At 39.9% G+C, this 19,483-nt stretch overlaps 1 protein-coding gene across 1 annotated transcript; it reads right to left on the reverse strand.

Annotated features, from left to right (window-relative positions):
• Positions 1-76: 76 nt before the first annotated feature.
• smarcad1a (SNF2 related chromatin remodeling ATPase with DExD box 1a) lies at positions 77-16,033 on the reverse strand. The gene is made up of 23 exons (XM_088994114.1): positions 15,651-16,033; positions 14,435-14,552; positions 14,148-14,259; positions 13,813-13,879; positions 12,892-12,986; positions 12,527-12,652; positions 11,187-11,265; positions 10,430-11,094; positions 9,374-9,570; positions 9,162-9,252; positions 8,726-8,825; positions 7,910-7,969; positions 7,647-7,722; positions 7,418-7,553; positions 5,119-5,250; positions 4,844-4,939; positions 4,600-4,717; positions 4,340-4,455; positions 3,008-3,196; positions 2,805-2,923; positions 2,531-2,713; positions 1,445-1,554; positions 77-948 (listed from the first exon to the last, which is right to left on the reverse strand). The coding sequence occupies exons 1-23, from the start codon at positions 15,736-15,738 to the stop codon at positions 887-889; spliced, it is 3,135 nt and encodes a 1,044-aa protein (XP_088850240.1). The 5' UTR covers positions 15,739-16,033; the 3' UTR covers positions 77-886.
• Between the last annotated feature and the right edge of the window lie 3,450 nt (positions 16,034-19,483).

Raw genomic sequence — 19,483 nt, forward strand, 5'->3', positions numbered from 1 at the left:
ACCGCAAAGAGGAAGTATGAGAAAAAATAAATCCGGGGTTGCAGTTCCTTGTACAGCTCCACAAATAGTCATGTCATTTACCCCAACACTATATCATTTATTAAAGGTAACAAATTCAAACTACACATAAAGAGCACATCCAAATATGCACAACTTACAAATTTTCAAAAGGTAACACTTCAGTCATATTAGGCAATCATACAGTACGATGATGTAGCAGCTGCTTCCCAGACTCTTCCAACCACCCACAATGCGTGGCCTACATTTTCAGAAAGATGTTAAGAAGAACTCTTATTTTTAATGCATACCTGTTTTTTTTTCCAAAAATTTCAGTAACTTGAAAATGAAACTATCATAAAAACAGTGTAGGAATCTAAATGAGTGAAATTCCAATGATTTTGTTAATAACAGCCCAAACTATCTTTTTAGAAATGGGCGATAGAAAGTGGAGAATGGAAGTGCTTTGTGTGGCAGTGGACATCTTACGCACCATGAACAATGATGGTTTGCTGAAATGTGTGTTCATAGCTAAAGAAATATCTCATGTAGGGAATATCTCGCTGGGATGATGACAGTCTAAGTAATTAAGCTCTCATTTGACATTTGCAAAGTCACCAAAGGCTGTCAGAGTTTTCGGTCTCTGGAATACAAAGATTATTGGCGCTCTGGTTTGGTGTGACTGCATGACACTGAATGAGTTACGAGACATCAAAGATTCAGTTTTTGTTTAGTCTTCACAGTGTTGATATCACTCACAAAATGTGTTTTAGGCACAGTTAGACCACTGAGGACAGCAAAATTATCTTACTCTTTCTGTCGTCTGTGTTCCAGTGCATCTTTAGACAAATACCCCCACGTCAAGTTTTAAGTTATATGTGACTGAATATCACAGTCCCAGAGACGCTTTGAGCAAAGATGCCACATCTTCGGGCATGGACCCTTCATCACCTAAAATAAAACAACATTGCGTTTCATAATATAAATATGTTGGAATGATAATGTGTTAACAGCAACATGCCATAAAACACAAAGACAACTTGTGCTTGTTCAAATCAAAATCCAAACGCATTTTAGAAAAGTACCATTTTCAATGTTGAGAGCAGAATACAAATCCAATCGCACTTCATTCACAATTTCATTTTTTTTTATGAGTTGACCAGTTCCGAAAGTAATTAGCAGAAAGGCATTTCTAGGCGATTTTGTTAATACAAGTGCACTTTTATGATCAAATCTATATAAGTTGACATGGTGAGGGAGGAGATGAATCACATATGTTGTTTTCCCAACTACAGATTCGCTGAATGAAATTCATAAGGTTGAGTCCCTCTACTTTAAATAAATAAATCAATAATAAATAAATATCATGTCTATTAGACGGCCACTATGTGAGGAAATTTTCTATTTTGAGGAAAATATGTGTGCGTGTGTAGACACTTTTACTTACTCTTTTCAGTCGTTGTCATGTCCTGTTCCAGTTGGAGTTTCTTCAGGCTCAACTGCAGGATAGCTTCTTCAACGCTATCTTTACTGATCAGTTTGATGACCCGGACAGTCCTAACATACAAACCAGGAAGGTGGGGATTCAGTATTTTCGTCCCTTCACATTCTTAAATTATGATATACAGAATAGGAGAAGTGTATATGAAGTATATATTCTGTATGATGACTCCTTGTCCTAATTACCGTATTTTCCAGTGTATAAGGTACACCGGAGTATAAGGTGCACTTGCAAGGAATGCTGTATTTTCAAACTTTTTCCATATATAAGGCGCACCATAGTATAAGGCTTAACTTCAATGAATGAAAAAGGTTTTCCAAAAATAAAAATATATATATGTTTTACAAATATAAGCCACACCACATTATAAGGCGCTAGAGGAGAAGCTGGGGTTACGTACTACTTCTTCTACAGGGGGAAATGGAGTCGGTGGCTGCTGACAGTAGTTACAAGACCTATTGTGGCTCAATATTACTTCACATATAAGGCGCAGGGTCATCTTTTTAAGAAAATCAAGGCTTTTGGGTGCACCTTATACACCAGAAAATACGGTACTTCAGTGTCATCATTTCAATGAAGAACCTGCAGATTGGTATGTCCCAGCTGCATAACAGTATCGAGTCAAGTGGACCGCCGCCATATTGAAATCATACATCATGGACACTGGGACTTAAGAGTTTTAGGTATCTATCCTTCTTTCACAGAAATAGTCTACACAACTTTAGAACTGCATCATTGTGGACAATGGAGTGGCGTTAAGAGTTAGGCATTCTAAAATGAGCAAGGAGGAGGTCAAATAAAATGATCGCAGTGCATGCTGAAGGTTTTTGTCAGCCTGAAATTTTAGACTCGACACAGTAACAGGAATTTATGTCTGGTCAGTCCCATCATTTTTGAGCCAGGGCAAAACCTGAGCAAACAGACAATTGAATGAACCAAAGATGAGTGGATGTGACATTAGGAAGAAAGAAAAAAAAAGACTGAAATATGTTAACTGTTGTGAGCCATTCTACTCAACATAATCCACCATACCTGGTCTGACCCAATCGATGGCAGCGGTCCTCAGCTTGCTTATCATTGTAGGGGTTCCAGTCAATGTCGTGCAGAATGACGACATTTGCTGACGTAAGGTTGATGCCTAGGCCGCCCGCACGGGTAGAAAGCAGGAATACAAATACATCGGGGTCATTGTTGAACTCGTCAATCAGCACAATTCTGCAGAAGACGAGAAGGCATTGAAATCATGAAACTCATGGGAGCGAATATTATTTCAAACTCTTCGGTTCGGAAAAGCGTGTGAGCTGACCTTTCTGCTATCGGCGTGGAGCCGTCCATTCTAATGTAACGATGCTTGAGGTGTTTCATCAGTTCCTCCACGATGTCCAGCACCATGACAAACTGACTGAAGAGAACAACTCTGTCTCCCTGCGCATTTAGACAAACAACACAAATATGAATTTAAACCATCAAACGTGTGATCGGCTTACACGTGCTAAAGAGGTACACCACCTTGGCTTTGAGTGATGCCAGCTTCTCCGTCAGCCAGCAGAATTTGCCAGAATCGAGGATCAGATGGTTGTCCAGCTGATAGGAGCCGATAGATGAGTATTTCTGACACAAACGATGCAGCTCAAAGTCAGACATCATTTCCATGTCCTCTTGGATCAAGGCGGCACTTGCATCGTGGTGAGTTGGCTCCTGACAAAACAAAAAAAAAAAATATATACATTAACATTATTTTTTTTAATTTGAATTGAATTTAAAATGTAATAAAAAGAATATTTAAATGTAATTTTAAAAATAAATAAGAATAAAAATAAAAATACCATTTCACTTTTCGTGGGCAAGACTCAGTGCTTTAGAATAAATTAGGGCTGGGTGATAATTAAAATCTCAGATATCTTTCCCCTGAAAAATCAAATTTCTGACTATACAGTGATACCTCGGCTAGCTCTAGCTACCGAACTTTACACCTGACTAACGTAAAATTCGCGAGAATATAATCTTGGCATACGAACGAGTTTTCGGGGGACACATGGAGCGCCACAATGAGTAATGTGTCGTTCGCGAACGAGCAGGTTCTTGGAGCTGGATCTCTGAAGTGAACGAAGAGAGCCGGGTCCTAACAAGGAGCTGGAAATGGCAGCCGACTTTTTTTGTCCTCTATTCCCCGCCCCCAGTCTTCGGTTCGATTTCAAGGCTAGCCACGGATGGTTCGAGAACTTTAAGTGTCATACAGGGATTCATCGTGTCATTCGTCATGGTGAGGCAGCCAGTTCTGACGATAAAGCTGCCAAAGCTCACAAGGAATCATTGCTCAAGATGGTGGAAGAAGGCTACGTTCTTCATCAAGTGTTTAATGCTGATGAAACCGGCCTTTTTTGGAAAAAGATGCCGAACTGTACTTTCATTAAACAGGAAGAGAAGTCCGTCTCTGGGCATAAGCCTATGAGAGATAGGCTAATGTTTCTTCCTACAGTCCTTATGGAATTCAGGAACAGTAACCCCCTCCCTCCCACTCCATTCTATGAAGCCATCAATGGCCATCACAAAGGTCAATAAAACAACTTTATTATACAATAGTTTATTTCTTTAATTACAATACCAAAGCACATTTATTATACATAAAATAAGGTATATTATGTGTAGTTTAAGGCTTATTTAGGAGAAAATTATGTTTTATGGGACATGGGAACGGATAATTCTCATTTTAACGGTTTCCTATGGGAAATTAATGTTTGGAATACACACTGTTCGCCTTACACACACTTTCTGGGAACCAATTAAGTTTGTAAGCCAAGATATCACTGTAATTGAAAAAAATGAATAAAGCAAACTTACCTTTAGCATGAGTTTGCTCATGGCTTCCAGCTTTTCTGTGGTGTAATATTGTCGATGTAGCAGAGGGTGGTTAGCCATCTTTCTTAACTGCATCAGGACGTTACACAACACGCGCTCTACATGCCCCCCCCCCCAGAAAAAAAGTCAGACATGCGATTTCACAATTCTACTACTCAATACATCAATAAAAAATAATGCACAATGTCCACTATTTTGCTTCTTATCAATCAGAAAAAATAGTAGCACTGAAGATAGCTTACTCTCGCCGCTGGTGGAGTCCTTGAGTTTTTTCAAGAGGCACTGGTAGAGAACCTGCTGCTTTTCACTCATGGAACAGAACTCAACTTTGTCTTTCTTCTCGGGTAAGTGTTTGAGGACCTGGAAAGAAGAAGAGGGGAAAATGGGAATCAATTGTCTTTTTGTCTTATCATAATAAATCAGATTTTTATGGATTGACCCTGGGAAATATGCGAAATAATGTAGATTAAGAATGGAGCCACTCACCTCACTCTTAACTCTTCGAAGAATGAAAGGTTTCATAATGCGTTTGGCCTGAGAGATGCGCTCCCTCTCAAATGGACTGTGATCCTCCTGGGACTTCTACAGAACACAAAAGGGGTGGAAGACACAGAACGAGGCAAACTGCATCACTGTAATAACTGATGTGATTTCATTGCTTCATTCACCAACATACACAATACAGACCATGACAACACTTTTTCTAATCACTCATTTCCATCACGCGTCATATCTCAGAGATAAAAAAAAAACACAAATACCATAGAAAAGATCTTGGAGAGCTCTGTCGTGGAGCTTGAAAACATGGATGGCATGATGAAGTTGAGGAGCGACATCAGTTCTAAGAGGTTGTTTTGTAACGGTGTGCCGGTGAGCAGCAAGCGATGCTTCGCCTGAAAGAAGAAGAGAAATCCTGCCTGAGTGACGATGGTGGCAGCTTTCAAGACAAAAATCAGTTCTGAAACCCTTTAGGTCCAGGTGTGCCTAAAAGGCAGGAAGGGTGTCCTCAAAACCGTAACATCAATTAAAGATTTATTTAAAAAAAAAATAATAATAATAATAACAGAAAACACTTGCTGGGGGAGAAAAGTCGCAGTAGCCTGCATTGGATATACAGTGAGACCTCAACTTACAAACACATTATCTTACAATCTTTTCGTCTTACAAACGTCAAATTTCTGAAAATTACACCTTATAATAAGCACTATTTTCATAATACACACCCACCACGGCTGGCGGAGTGATTTTCGACGGAAGCACACGACCGAACAGCACCAGAGGTTAAGTTACAAACAGTCCTTATGGAAGGTAACTCTCCTTCCATAAGCCATCAACGACCATCAAAAAGGTAAATACAACTTTATTTTATAGCAGTTTATTTCTTTAACTACAGTCCTTATGGAATGTGACTCTTTCCAAACAGCAATTCCCTTTGACCTCGGACCTCCAACGCCATTCCATCAAGCCATCAATGACCATCACAAATGTAAATAAAGTGACTGTATGATACAATGCAGTGTATTTCTTTCATTACAATACAATAGCACATTTATTATACATAGAATAAGGTATGTTGTGTGTAGTTTGAAGGCTTATTTAGTTGAAAAGTATATTTTATGGAAACCCGGGAACGGATCAATCCCATTTTAATGGTTTCCTATGGGAATTTTTTTTTAGATACATACTTTTCGCCTTACACACTCTGTCTGGGAACCAATTAAGTTCGTAAGTTGATGTCTCACTGTATGACTTTTCTTACACCATTTATGTTAGGGGTGCTCAAGACGTCAATCGCGTTCGACCAGTCGATCTCCAAGGTAGTATTGGTAGATCGCATGAAAAGGTGATGTGACATTGTCTCCAACTGACGCTATACAAATAAAGTTGAGTCGTTTTGAAAAAAAAGTAGACATTAGCCATCCCTTCGCTTAATTGACACACCGGACAACCAATCAGATGACATGTCATTATTAGGTACACGCCCTATCAAACAACGCTCCTGAGTTAACAAGCTAGTCGTTAGTTACATCCTAATTTTTCCTCTTAAACGTAAGATAGTTGTCATGATGCCAAAAGAAATGTTAAATAATTTAGTGTTTTCTGGATTTTGGATCCAAAACAGTAGAGTTGGGCGACCACTAATTGACTCCGAGAAGGTGATTGCAACCACCTGGGAATGGCCAATTGCCGCTAGGACTTGATCGGCCAGAAGCTCAGGCGAATCACCTTTAAAACCAGACGAGGGAGAAAAGACAGCCTGGAGAGCAGTGTTACCTGTGGTCTGCCGAAAACCGACATCCATTGCAACTTCAAATAAAGAAAACTCACAATACCCTTCTTTTAATCATCTTTCCACCTGCTTGCTGACTCACCGCTGGACAAAATAAGAAGCAAAAAAGTATCACTTTCATACAGAAGGGGGAGAGGACCTTCTTTTCACGATGACATTTTTAAAGTGTGTTTGTCTCGTCAGCCAGTTATCTGAGTGAACTCAGGTCATGGTAAAAAAAATGTACATAACTATGTTGTGCAACATCTGCGGTTATTGCAAGAATCAATATATTTCTCAATAAACATAATGGGTAGATCATTTTGACTTGGTCATTTCAAAAGTAATAATAATAATAATAAAAATTTAATTTATAAGCGCCTTTCAAAACTCTCATGGTCACTTTACAGACACAATATCAGTTTTTCTGTGGGTGAGCAGCGGCAGCCACACGCCCCAGCGTTCACTCAACCCGGAAGTAACAGAAATAGATAGAAAGCTAGCTAGCTAATTGGTAGCTAATAGAGATCTAGAAATGGTCAGATTGTGTGTTTCGTTCATATTGCGCACAAGCAAATTGATCAGAATGCCGTGTTGAGATGAATGAGTACACAGAATATTCGAAATAGGTCATCAATCTTTCGAAATGCATCATTCATTTTGATCAATGTCTGCAGTCCCTGAATGCCACGTGCAGTAGCTCCTATGATAAAAAAGTATGTTTTTGAAATGATATAATCTCATGCGAATCATTTTGTGTGAAATGCATCCACCAAACACTGTGAACTCACATTGATAGACATGAGGTGGCGGTAGCGCAACGAGTTCACATTCTTCAGCATGTGACCCTCGTCAAAGATGGCATACGCAAGACGAAGCTTGCGGAACAGACCGCGGTCATTGCTGTTCCCAATGGCAAAGCTGTACCTGTGTACCAGGAAATCGAGTTTATGAGTGATACACGTATCAAACAGGATTTATTATTAGATTTTTTCTTCTTTTGCAAACTGAGACACTAACGTGGTGACAAGGACGTTGAATTCAATGGCGTCATTGAGGATATCGTGCTTGAGGTATTGACGGTCCTCCACAGAACCTAGACACAAACCAAGAGCACACTTTTGTCTCTCAAGCCATGTCTGAATTATACCGCAAATACACAGTCCCGGACAGAATAGTCTGACCCCAACTTTTTCAACTGACGTTAAGCACAAACAAATCAGTGATCGATTGCATTAACTTGTCTACAGATATGAAAAGTTTCCAAATATAAAGTGTCCTACCATAATACACTAAAACCTTCAAACTGGGACACCACATTTGGAGTTCTCTGACCCAGTTATCTGGAACACAAACAAAAACACGATGGAAAATATGTGAATTTTGTGTATATTCGAGAAAGACAAATTCAAAGATGAGTGATGAAGCTCACTTCATGGATTCTGAATGTAATTCTGCGGTTTATTTTGATTACATAAAAAAATAAAAACAACAACACACATGAGACATTTGACGATCACCTCCTGGATGAAAAATAAGCTCATTCACTGCCATTCCCAAATTTATTCGGGAATTGAAAAGCATGACGTGGAGCACCATACCCGAATCTGTTCGGGTTTTAGATTTTCTTGCGGGGAGTATCGATAAAGTGCTGGTCAGACCTCTGGCTATGTTTTTCCTTCTCACGAGGGGGCAGCATTTGCCTTTTGTCCATGATAGTGCTTTGTTACAGCTTCAGCTGTTGTTAAAGGGCTATATAAATCAATATGTATGTATTGTATTTTGTACAGCCGCCCCTATTTCAAACTCAGATAACTTCACATCCATATAACTTAGGAATTAACTCTTTTTTTGATGAAAGAAGAGTTTAAGATTTCTTCCGCTGAATTGAATCCAGATGTAGTCAATATTCTCACTAGTCTGTGGTTCCTGCAATTTAAATGAAAATGACAAAAACCCTGGCACTGGAGTGGACACATTTTTGCACATCGTGTCAGTGAATGAGTTAATTGCATCAGTATCAAATCATTTTAGATGTTTCCAATTGCAAGTAATTTGGTTTGGATAAAACATCGAAACATTCAGGGTGTTTGTATTACCAAGTGTAGAGGCAGGCACAACGATGAGGTGAGGACCTTCTATTCCTTTCTGCAATAAATGGGCCAAGAAGGCAATAGCCTGGATTGTTTTCCCCAAACCCTGAATAGAGAAAGAGGCACATAAGGATCACTTGATATCAACCATCAAAACATTGAGCAATTTCTAAGAGTGAGGAAATAACAACAAACTGTCAAACAGACTTTGTTGTACATGTCATTGTTTTGAAATACAGTAAAGTCTCGTTATATCGATATCGGATATATCGATACTATTTCTATGCACGCACGGAGAAAATTACGGAGATTATTCCCATTTTAATGGTTTCCTATGGGAATTGTTTTTTTTTAGATACACACTTTTCGCCTTACACACTCTGTCTGGGAACCAATTAAGTTCGTAAGTTGAGGTCTCACTGTATATCGTTTCGCATCTCACCATCTCATCGGCAAGGATACCGCTCAATTTGTGCTCGTGCAAGAGCAGCAGCCATTTCAGACCGATGACCTGATAGGATTTCAGCTTGAGCCTGGGAGACAAATAATAATACATTTCATTTGTAAGCGCCTTTCAAAACTCTCAAGGACACTTGATGTGAATGACAGAGGAACGACACGTAATTTTATACATCTCAAGTGCATGACACTCACTGGCTATTGAGCAGTTTGGGTTGCGGCATTTCCCGCTCGCCGGCCTGCATCACTTGTGTGACCTGCTGAACCATCTTGGAGGAAATGGTCTCACATTTGGACATGAGGCTCCGAACAATATTGCGCCCCTTCAGAACAGTTTTGCAGCCCTGCAGGAGGTCCTCGGACAGCCCGTTGCTCTTTTGCATTTGTCCGGCCTTGAGAGGGAAAGAAGAGAAGGGTGATGGTAACAGAAGACAAACAAACAGTCGGACCAGTCACCAAATTTGTTTTTCATGCACCCACAAAAATTGATTAAAACATTTCTTTGTGTTTGACCGCATTGTTTTCATTTTCCATTATACTGAGAAAAAGCCGGAACATTGCTCCAAATAGACTCACCATGAAAGCTCATTTATTTCAGTAGTGCTTTTCAAAAAGTCAAACTCAAAATAGATACAAATAGGGAGGAGTTACCGTATTTGCCAATGTATAAGGCACACCCAAAAGCCTTCATTTTCTTCAAATGATGATCCTGCCTTATACGCAGGTGTGCCTTATATATAAAGTAATATTGAGCCACAACGGGTCTCGCAAGTAATCTCAACAGCCACCAACTCCATTTCCCCCCATAGAAGTGGCGCGTAACCACACTGTAGCGCCTTATAATATGGTGTGCCTTATATTTGGTAAATTTTAAATATTTCTATATTATACTTGGAAAACTTTTTTTCATTCATTGAAGGTGCGCCTTGTAGTTCGGCGTGCCTTACTATATATGGAAAGTTTGAAAATGCACCATTCAGTGGGGGTGCGCCTTATATACCGGAAAATACAGTACGGTAATTTCCAAATGATTTAAATTGCTTTGAGTGAAAAATTAAAACTTGATGAATCTGGGGTTATCACTATCTCAAAGCAAAGGTCATCAAAGTGACGAAATCATTTGGTGCATCGCGAAATAACTACTGTACTGAAATAAATGACGTTTTCCAGGTTCCTCAAATTATCTTCCCAAAGCACCTGAATCATGAGAGAAGCTGCATGCTAAAAAAACACAAATGTAAGATTTCTCACCAGGCTGAGCCAGTTTTGAAAGGGTCGAAGTTCAATGATCTTTTTTGCTTTTTTCACAGAACACCCAGAAAGGAGCATCAGCTCATCGATGGAGGCCTCCTGAAAAAACTTGAGGATCTCTTCCTTCATGGTTCCCACTTTTGTTAACGCATCATCGTAATTGTCACAGTCGCTGCTGTCCGCATCCTCTACGTCGTCATCAGAGCTGAGGTGCTTTTTGTTGGTGCGGGCTATTAGCTTTCGTGCTTTGGCTTGCTTCTTGGCCATACTGGTCCCGCTGGTAAACTTGAACAGCACGTGTGCGGCAGAGGAGGAGGATGGATTCTGGTGTAAAGAAGTTATTTTGGCAGAGGAGGTGGAGGATGGATTCTGGTGTGAAGAAGTTATTTGGGCAGAGGAGGACATGTCTTTTGAAAGCCAGGTCGAGAGGGTGTAATTGGAATGTTTGATCTCATCTTCAGATGAATAGTCGTCGCTATCCACAGTATCGTTTGAACTGTCCTCAGTATCATTTGCATGAAATGAATCCGATTTTTTGCCGTTCATTTTATTGTCACAAGATTCAATCTGGTGCACTTCGCTTTGTCCCTTGACTGACTTCTCTTTGCACGTGGAATGGTTGGATTCATTTGGTTTGTTTTCATCGGAATTGACACTGGCATCATCTGTGAGACAGGCAAAAATAAGATTGCATCAGATTAACAGAATACGGCACTGACAGATTCATGAGAACGTGTGCGAGGAGCAATGTTGGGACCTGCGCTGGAGAACATTAGTAGAGCATGCAGAGCCTCGCCGACGTCCCAATTGTGTTCCTGAAGCACCAGTCGCAACTCCTTCAGTAAGACAGACATCGGGGACTTTTACATGAAAATCAAGCATCCATCATTTGAATAAAAATTACTAAAGAATTCCACCATATTTATTTGTTCTTAATTTCTCTTCATGAAAATAGATGGACGAGTTTCTGTGTTTTTGCATCTTAATAGTAATTGCTAGAACTATTTAAAATGTTTGCGGTTGTGAGGTGTTACTTGACAAAAACGCATACTGTATTTAATTAAGATTTGTGACATACGAGCTCATTATTTATGTTTCTATCTTTCTTTATCTTTTCCGAGACAGAGAAAAAATGGCTCAAAATCCAAACAAATTGGAGGTTGACTAGTATTGTGGATGGATTGGATTTGCCTTTATTAGTCTCGCAGTGGAGAAATTTACATTTCACAGCAGCAAAGTTATGAAAGAAATGAAAGTAGAAAAGCAAAACATAGGAGCTGCTGGAAAGGCAGCCACTCTCGCGCCGCTGTCTTGAAGTCAAAAGAACAAAATAAAAACTAAATAACAAATAACATGAGACACAGAGACATTCATTCTTAAGCACTTTCTGTACCCTCTTTGTTACATGAAGCAGTTCCAGATGAAAGAGGAGAGGATCAAAGCGTCTCTTCACCAGTGGATCAGGGACATCATGGTGGAATGTGCACGTCGACTACAAGCTAAATGTTGAAAGCAAACACGCAGCTGTAGCATCCATTGACGAAAAGAGATTGTCTCACATCTCCTGTCCCATATAAATCAGCTTCAATTCCATCCCGCGACAGTTCCATATATGCATCGGCGCTCTGCGCTGACACTCCTTCCTTCTTATCGCGGGCTCCTCAAGCCATGCATCCATCCAGCCGCAGACTGTCCAACAGCACCGACCTTCCACTGAACAAAGCGGGGCTGTGAAGATGCTGCCCATTACTGGCGCAAAAAAACACAATGGCCCCTTTGGTGTCCAGCGATGACAGTCGAATGGCACCGACATTCCTCCCATTCAAAAACAGTACTGGCATATTCATGCTGCCGAAAAGGCGCAACCGCTCAGCACAGTCTCCTCCTTGATGAATGTTGTGGTCAAAAATGCTGAAAAACAATCCGTATCGTTCCACATGACGCACAACAACACAAAGTGACAAAAGAAAACACAAAAACAAAAAAAAAAAAGCAAGGCTCATCAGAGCACTTGCTGACGGCTGCCTACTCGGGCGCCATCTTGGACTGGTGTAACAAACCATTTGACAATTTTCGGTTGTTTTTCATAATTTTTACCTCCTTGTCCTGATTGGGGAACTTGTTCTGGAGCCTTTTGATCATCATCTCCTTCTTCTCCCAACTCGGTTCATCTTCACCATCTTGATTCTCATCGTCAATGTTTTCAGATTCATCTTCAGAAAACTTTTGGTTTCAACACCAGTGAAGCATATGAGGAAATTAATTTTCAGGCTGGAGGACAAACTAGTCATGGTTTAACTTGGTATGTGCATTATTCCACAAAAGACAATTTGAGACAACAAAATATGCTTGTTCCACGTGAAAATGTATCGTGATATGTATTGAATCGCCTTTTATTGGAGTGAAGCACAAGCCGACCAAGTTGAAATGTCTTTGAAAAAAAGATATCGGTAAGAACGCACCTCAGATCGCTTCCTCCTTTTGTAGGGTTGAGTCTCACTGCTCTCCAGTGAGTCGTCAGATTCATCCTGCTTTCTCTTGCAACCATTATCAGAGTCTGGAAAAAAAACAGGCAGTGTCACTCAGTGACATGGTTGGTTGGATTTGTTTTGGCCAGGATTGAACATTAGAGAAAAATACATTTTTACTCCCTATTAACTCATTCGGTGTCATTCATGAATTTATTCTGGAAATGAAAGGTGTGACGTGGTGCGCCATTCCTGATTTAGTTTGGGTTTTAGTTTTTCTCGCGATAAAGACCTCTGACAATGTTTTTTGTCTTCCATGACAGGGCAGCATTTGCCATTTGTCCATGTTATCGTTTTGTTACAGCTTGTTGTTGTTAAAGTGCTATATACAAAGTAATTTGTATGTATTGTATTGTATTTTGTACAGCCACCCCCATTTCAAGCCCAGACAACGCCAGACCCATATAACTTAGGACTTAACTCTTTTTTTCTGATGACAGAAAAGAGTCTAAGATTTCTTACACTGCATTGAATGTTTATGTAGTCCTAAAAGTTGGTCTGTAATTTGAGTTAAAATGACAAAAACTCTGACACTGGAGTGGACACAGTTTTGCACATCGTCTGGCATTGAACGAGTTAATTGAATCAGCATCAAATTATTTTAGATTTTTCCAATTGTAAGAAGTTTGTCTTGGATAATCATGCGTCACAATGATTTTGTGATTCAACAAATGGTGCGGCGTGTTTGCCGAAATAAAGATGTCAGAAAAATCAGGATTGATGTACAACTCCATTCATAGCTGCCTTTTCAGCAGCTCCAAAATTTGTTTTCCACTTATTGTTTTCATAACTTTGCTGCTGTAAAATGGGGAATTTCTCCAATGTGAGTCAAATAAAGGTTATCTCATCTCATACCTTCATCACCAGGAAGAAGAAGGCATGTGGCAATAGCGCCATCCAATGTGCTTGTACTCTCAACAACCTGAGAAAGACATCACAATGTACCCCGACATTCACTTGACACAGAGGTGAATATATAAAATGTTGTATTTGCAAAGATAATAATTTTCGGATTCAAGAAACTTTAAACATGGGTGTCTTTTAGGAAGGCAAACATATTGCAGTTTTATGCTATGAGGGTATTGCGATCAATGCTCTCAAAATGTATTATATCGTAACATTTTGCCATGTTAAAACTTGGGAGAAAATCTCTCCCTCAAGATCCCTACTGGCCATAAGACATCACTTACCTCTGATAGCTTTTTCCTTGACAAATGAGGGAACATCTCAGATAGATTAGACTCTTTTAGACTTCTTTCATCTTCTCTGTCCTCATTTGAAGACTGTTTGACAATAGGATCCCTTGAATGGCAAACACAACACAGGCTAAGTAAATTAGCTACAGTAAGACAAAATGGTAAATAAATAAACTATCAATAAGTGTATGTCGTCAACCTTCATTCCTTTCATCACTTTGCTGCTGTTAAATGTAAATTGCTCCACTGCAAGACTAATAAAGGCAAATCCAAATCCAAACCTTGATTTCCTTGGGAAGGACACTTTGCTCAACGGGTTGTCATCGTCAGTGACTTCTTCAAGAAACACTCCTCGGACATGCGAATTTGACAAATGGGATTTATCGGACTTCATTTGAGCTAGTGGACAAGATTACATGAAAACACAAAAATAAATCAAGGGATTTTCAGTGATAATCACAATTTCTTGAAACAAGAATGCTCGTCGACAACTGCATGAAATTCATTTCGTTTGCAAAAACAAAACCATAGTTCCAATTTTCTGTTCCACTTAGAGGTCCAACCTTTGACCATTCAAACAACTGATTTCCTGAATGTGAAAAGGTGGATTGATGAAATGTATACAATTTCACTTAATTGTGACAATAAATATTGTGATTATTATATAATAAAAGTTGTCATTATCACCCCACGTGCCCCTTTTACATATTCATATTAATCAGTCAGTAAGACATTGCTTGGTTTGATGGTTTAGCATGGTTTTAAAAAGGCATGGTTTCAATAACTGCTACTAATGGCTGTCACAAGTGAGTGTTGTGTAGATGATAGTTGCTCCATGTACAGCACTTTCTATGCAACGTTGGTTGTTTGAAAGTCCATAGATACATTTTTGTTCTGTTAATTTACATTTGGCCAATGAGCAGCAATGAGCATGCCCTAAAATATCTCACCAGTTACTCAATGAGAAGAATTCAAACAAAATAATATTGGTAATATGTGGTTTAAAAAAATTAAAGGGTACACGTTCATTCAGTTCCAAATACTAAACCACTTTGTTTACAATTCAAATTCATTATGTTGAATGAAAGAATAACTATTTCAAGATAGGTCACTTGACAGATTAAATTTAAAAACTTATTTTTTACATTTTAAGACATCCCTCATGGGTATGATAGTCAGGATTTAATATTGGCCCGTAGCTTGTACCGCCATGGAATTGAGGGGTGCATGTTTTACTAACAGGCTTATCACAATAGAAGGATGTGCCCATGTAGTTAGCCAAAATGGCTCAAAGATATTAAAGGCATTGCGTTGACATCCCACACATACAATACATATTGGTTTATATATATGAGCCAGACATGAGCCTATGTCACCAGTGAATCGCCAAACCGGCTATTTTCAAGTATAAATCACGCTTACGCTGATCGGAGCATTCTTTGCACATCTGGCTAAGAGCTCAGGTTTTGAGCTAGCCCCGAGCATCACTTTACTCACCCGGCTTATTCTCCTTCTCGGACTCTGGGGTCAATTGGCACGTTGGCGACTTTTGAAAACGGAAACGTTCCAGGTTGTATTGGCTCATGTTGGCCGGGCTATCTCATGTCTGGTTACGGGAAGCCTTTTGTCCGGCACCGGTTCAAACCGATGAGTATCTTTTGGCTCGCAGGCACGTGCGGCTCAACTTTTTTTCGCCCTTTGGCTTACCCAACCTGACAGTAAAGAGCACCTGCTCAAAATAGTCTAGAGATTCGATAAATATAACGGTAGGTCGTTTTTAAACACGGAGGTGTATGCTATCGAGAATCTGGTCGCAGTTTAGTTAGCATGGTGGCTATGTTGCGAAACGAAATAGCTAGGAGAGGCCGAAGACTACCGGTTTCCCGCTAAAGCAGCTCTGTTTTAACACGATCGAGTCCCGCGATTGGCTAAAGCGGCGAATAGGCGGGAACTCACGAGTCGGGTATGTTTCGTCTGCCCAATGGAAATACAGACATGTACTGTACTGTAATGTCAACCTAACCTATCCAGCTATGTTTATATGCCGACTTTAAAACCCGTCTCATCACTCACTTGTACTCTTGGGCATTCGACTCAGAACCCTGGTGCTTTCTACTATCTTTGTGACTGCTTTATTTCCTGTACAGTATGTATATGATAGCTGTCCATGTTAAGTGATTTGTTACAGCTTCAGCTGTTGTTAAAGCGCTATATAAATGAACATGTATTGTATTGTATTGATAATGTCGTCATTGTTTGTACTACATTTCAGGAAGCACCCATTTACAATGCAAATAAATGGATGTGCGTGCATCACAAGAAAATCCGGCGTGTTTTATTTAGTGTTTATGAAACAAAATTACGATGATGTTGTCTAAATATTTTTGTACCTAATGAGAAGCTATGCTAGAAAGGAGGCTTGGACAATTACAGGGGCAGAAAACGACGAATTAGTCAGGAAAGGTTCATCGGGTCTTGTGGCGTCACATGTGCGCACCGCGGCGGCGCTGACTTGTGTATGCTTTTGAAGTGCGCCTTTCAACCCTTTCATGTCTTTCAAGCCCTTTGATCTCCTTGAGACGCACTCTCAGCCTGACGCATTTCCCACGCATGAAAATGGCCGTCGCGGGACAGAGAGAATCATCTCCGACTCATGCAGACTCAAAGAGACTTGCAAAGACCCCGGGCGTCGGACGGAAGTCACAGCACCGAAGAATGCCACGATCAAGCTCTGGGACACATTACATCTGACGGTCACTTCCCTGGGAGATCTGATAGCGAACCTATACTTATTACAATTAAAGAGAAACATCAAACTCTTTAGTCTCACTACCGCTTTGGATCTTTGAATTTTAGCCTAAAATAAAACCAGGACTACCGTGTAAAATTTCAATCTCTTCAAGTAATCTAATTTACGTGCAAAGGTACATTATAATTATCGTATATAAATTTGGTTCCGTGGGTCGAACACTGTGGCAAAATACAGTTGGGTCGATATCGTTTACACAAAGACATCAGTTATTTCCAAATTACCCACCTCTTAAAGAGAATATTTTGTGGGAAAAGTATTTTTAGTGTGTTATTCATTTTTTGGGGTTATATGGTTAATTCATTCGTTCAAATACCAATTATAGCTACGCGTCCCCCCCCCACTGGAATCCCATTAAATCTCATGCGTCACCTCTGTTGTCCACTAGATGTCAGACTGTACTCTGATGACAAGGGTCCACGTAAATAAACATAGGTGGCTGACTTGAATTGAACAATAAAGGGCAGGTTGCTATGAAATACGTACTGTATATCGTGTTTAATGACGCCACAGACTGCATAGGTAGTTTGTGAATGCGCGCGCGCGTGTGTACGTGTGTGTGTGTGTGTGTGTGTGTAGTCATTATGGCATAATACTGGATAAACTCACATGCAACTGCAATCCTCTAGTTCCTAGAGCACATGTTACACTAGACTCTAGTGACTAGAGTCTAGTCCAGTAATGGGCAAACTACGGCCCGCGGGCCACATACGGCCCGTTAGGCTTTTCAATCCGGCCCGCCGAACTTGCCCAAATTATAGTACAAACAGTGTCTAAAACTCATGACAAAAAGCTAGCGAACAACAGGGCAGATAACTGAAAAGTTGCCTGCCCCATTTTTCCCAACTTGAAGCAAAATGAGACCAATCCCAATAAGAAACATTGTCACAAAGTATAAAGTTTTTTTTAAAATCAAGAATGCACCAACTACAAATGCTGCCTTGCTTAATTTACGTCAAATGCGCATGGCTGTAAATTTTGCTACAGTAGTCGATTGTCATTGTGGTGCACAATGCAACGTTTGCATTGATTCCTACGAGCCACTAAGCCCCTTTCATAAGTCTCACGTACACTTTACAGTCACGGTTTAATGTAAATTTACGTTTTGTAGCGTCACATATGTTGTTAGCTTCTTTTGAATCTTTCTTCTAGTTTGAGGTTCTGTGCATCTATTTTGGAAAATGACATGCAATTGCACGACTTTGTAACGCTTGCGAAAGTCCGGAAGAAAGAAGCAGGCTTCTGATTGGCTGCCGAGCCGAGTATGCAAATTTCAACTGCAGGTAGTCTATGTTTGTGTGCTCGGCGACGGTACACGTGTATAGTGTATATTGCCTGTGAAGGCGAGAGCGTCAGTGAGGAGTTTGTTGAGCGAGTAGGTATTATTGAGCTTGAATATTTCGTTGTGTAATAATATGTTTTGAATGTTGAAAGTGATTCCATTTATCAATAAATGTTGATTTCTTTGCCCCTTCGATGGAAACTTAAAAACAGACGCAATCTTGATAAATCACAGTGCATATGTTATTTTAATCTATTTCCATTTCCTCCTCCAAGTATCTGCGAAATAGTCTGTAAATGCCATATCTTGCATATTCCTTGAGACAAATTTATTAACTGATCAGGGATATTTTTCACATTTGAAAGACAGTTAATAAATTGGGTTGTAGTGTTCTTACTGTGCTTGTACACACTACATTTAAAGGACAACCGGCACCATTTTTTGTTTTTGTTTCCCACTGACATCAGAAAAACGATTTATAGCATCTAAAATACCCAAATCAGGCAGGCTGATATTTTTAGTTAAATGAAAAACACCAATAAAAATGACTTCAAAATGAATCCGGAAATGGTCAGTTTCAGAAGGTTCCACCCCTCTGTTCGTGACGTCACGCCAAGACGTCTTGCCTTGCTCGAGAATCAAAACAATGGCTTCAGATTCGGAGAAGATGTTTTCTTGATTGATTCTAGGAGTCCTCCCATATCAATTCGAGCCGTCAATGACAGCAATGTAGCACCCAGAAAAAGCAGAAGATGGCGCCCAAGCGCCGTTGGAAATGGGCTGATTTGTATGCTGGGAATTTGTGTCAGCGAATATCAAATAGTTGTCTTGGTGCAACTCACAACGATTCACCATGGCGTTATTTATGTGTTTTCCTTCTAATTTCGCCATCAACACGGATCAATACGGATTAACACGAAGTTTTCAGACCAAACAAAGTACCCAAAATGCATTGTATGTCGCTTTCTCGGTCAGGGGCGGTCTTAACGTGACGTCACATGGGGATCGTCATCAACTCGAAAACAAGACTTCATATATTCAGCGCAAGTCTTAAAACGTAAACTATAGCTATATGCTGTGGAATCTTTGTAAAATACGCTCAGTCGAAGTCATTTGAAGTGATTTTATAAATTATGGACATAACTTGTTCGGAGTATTTCCGGCCCAAACACTCCCTCCAAATGCTCCTGGCCCCCCCTCTGTCAAATTTTAGAACCCAATGCGGCCCGCGAGTCAAAA

Source organism: Hippocampus bargibanti, linkage group LG04 (assembly GCF_051943395.1).
Source record: "Hippocampus bargibanti isolate YZ-2025 linkage group LG04, ASM5194339v1, whole genome shotgun sequence".
NCBI lineage: Eukaryota > Metazoa > Chordata > Actinopteri > Syngnathiformes > Syngnathidae > Hippocampus > Hippocampus bargibanti.

What these genes read in the sequence shown, in the direction of transcription:
- smarcad1a (XM_088994114.1), bottom strand. Translation starts at nt 15,738, where the DNA reads ATGAGCCAATACAACCTGGAACGTTTCCGTTTTCAAAAGTCGCCAACG. An exon ending in TGTGCCTGCCTCTACACTTG is followed by an intron (nt 7,970 to 8,725) that starts GTAATACAAACA and finishes TTTGTGTTCCAG; the next exon opens with ATAACTGGGTCAGAGAACTC. An exon ending in TCCACGCCGATAGCAGAAAG is followed by an intron (nt 2,714 to 2,804) that starts GTCAGCTCACAC and finishes CGTCTTCTGCAG; the next exon opens with AATTGTGCTGATTGACGAGT.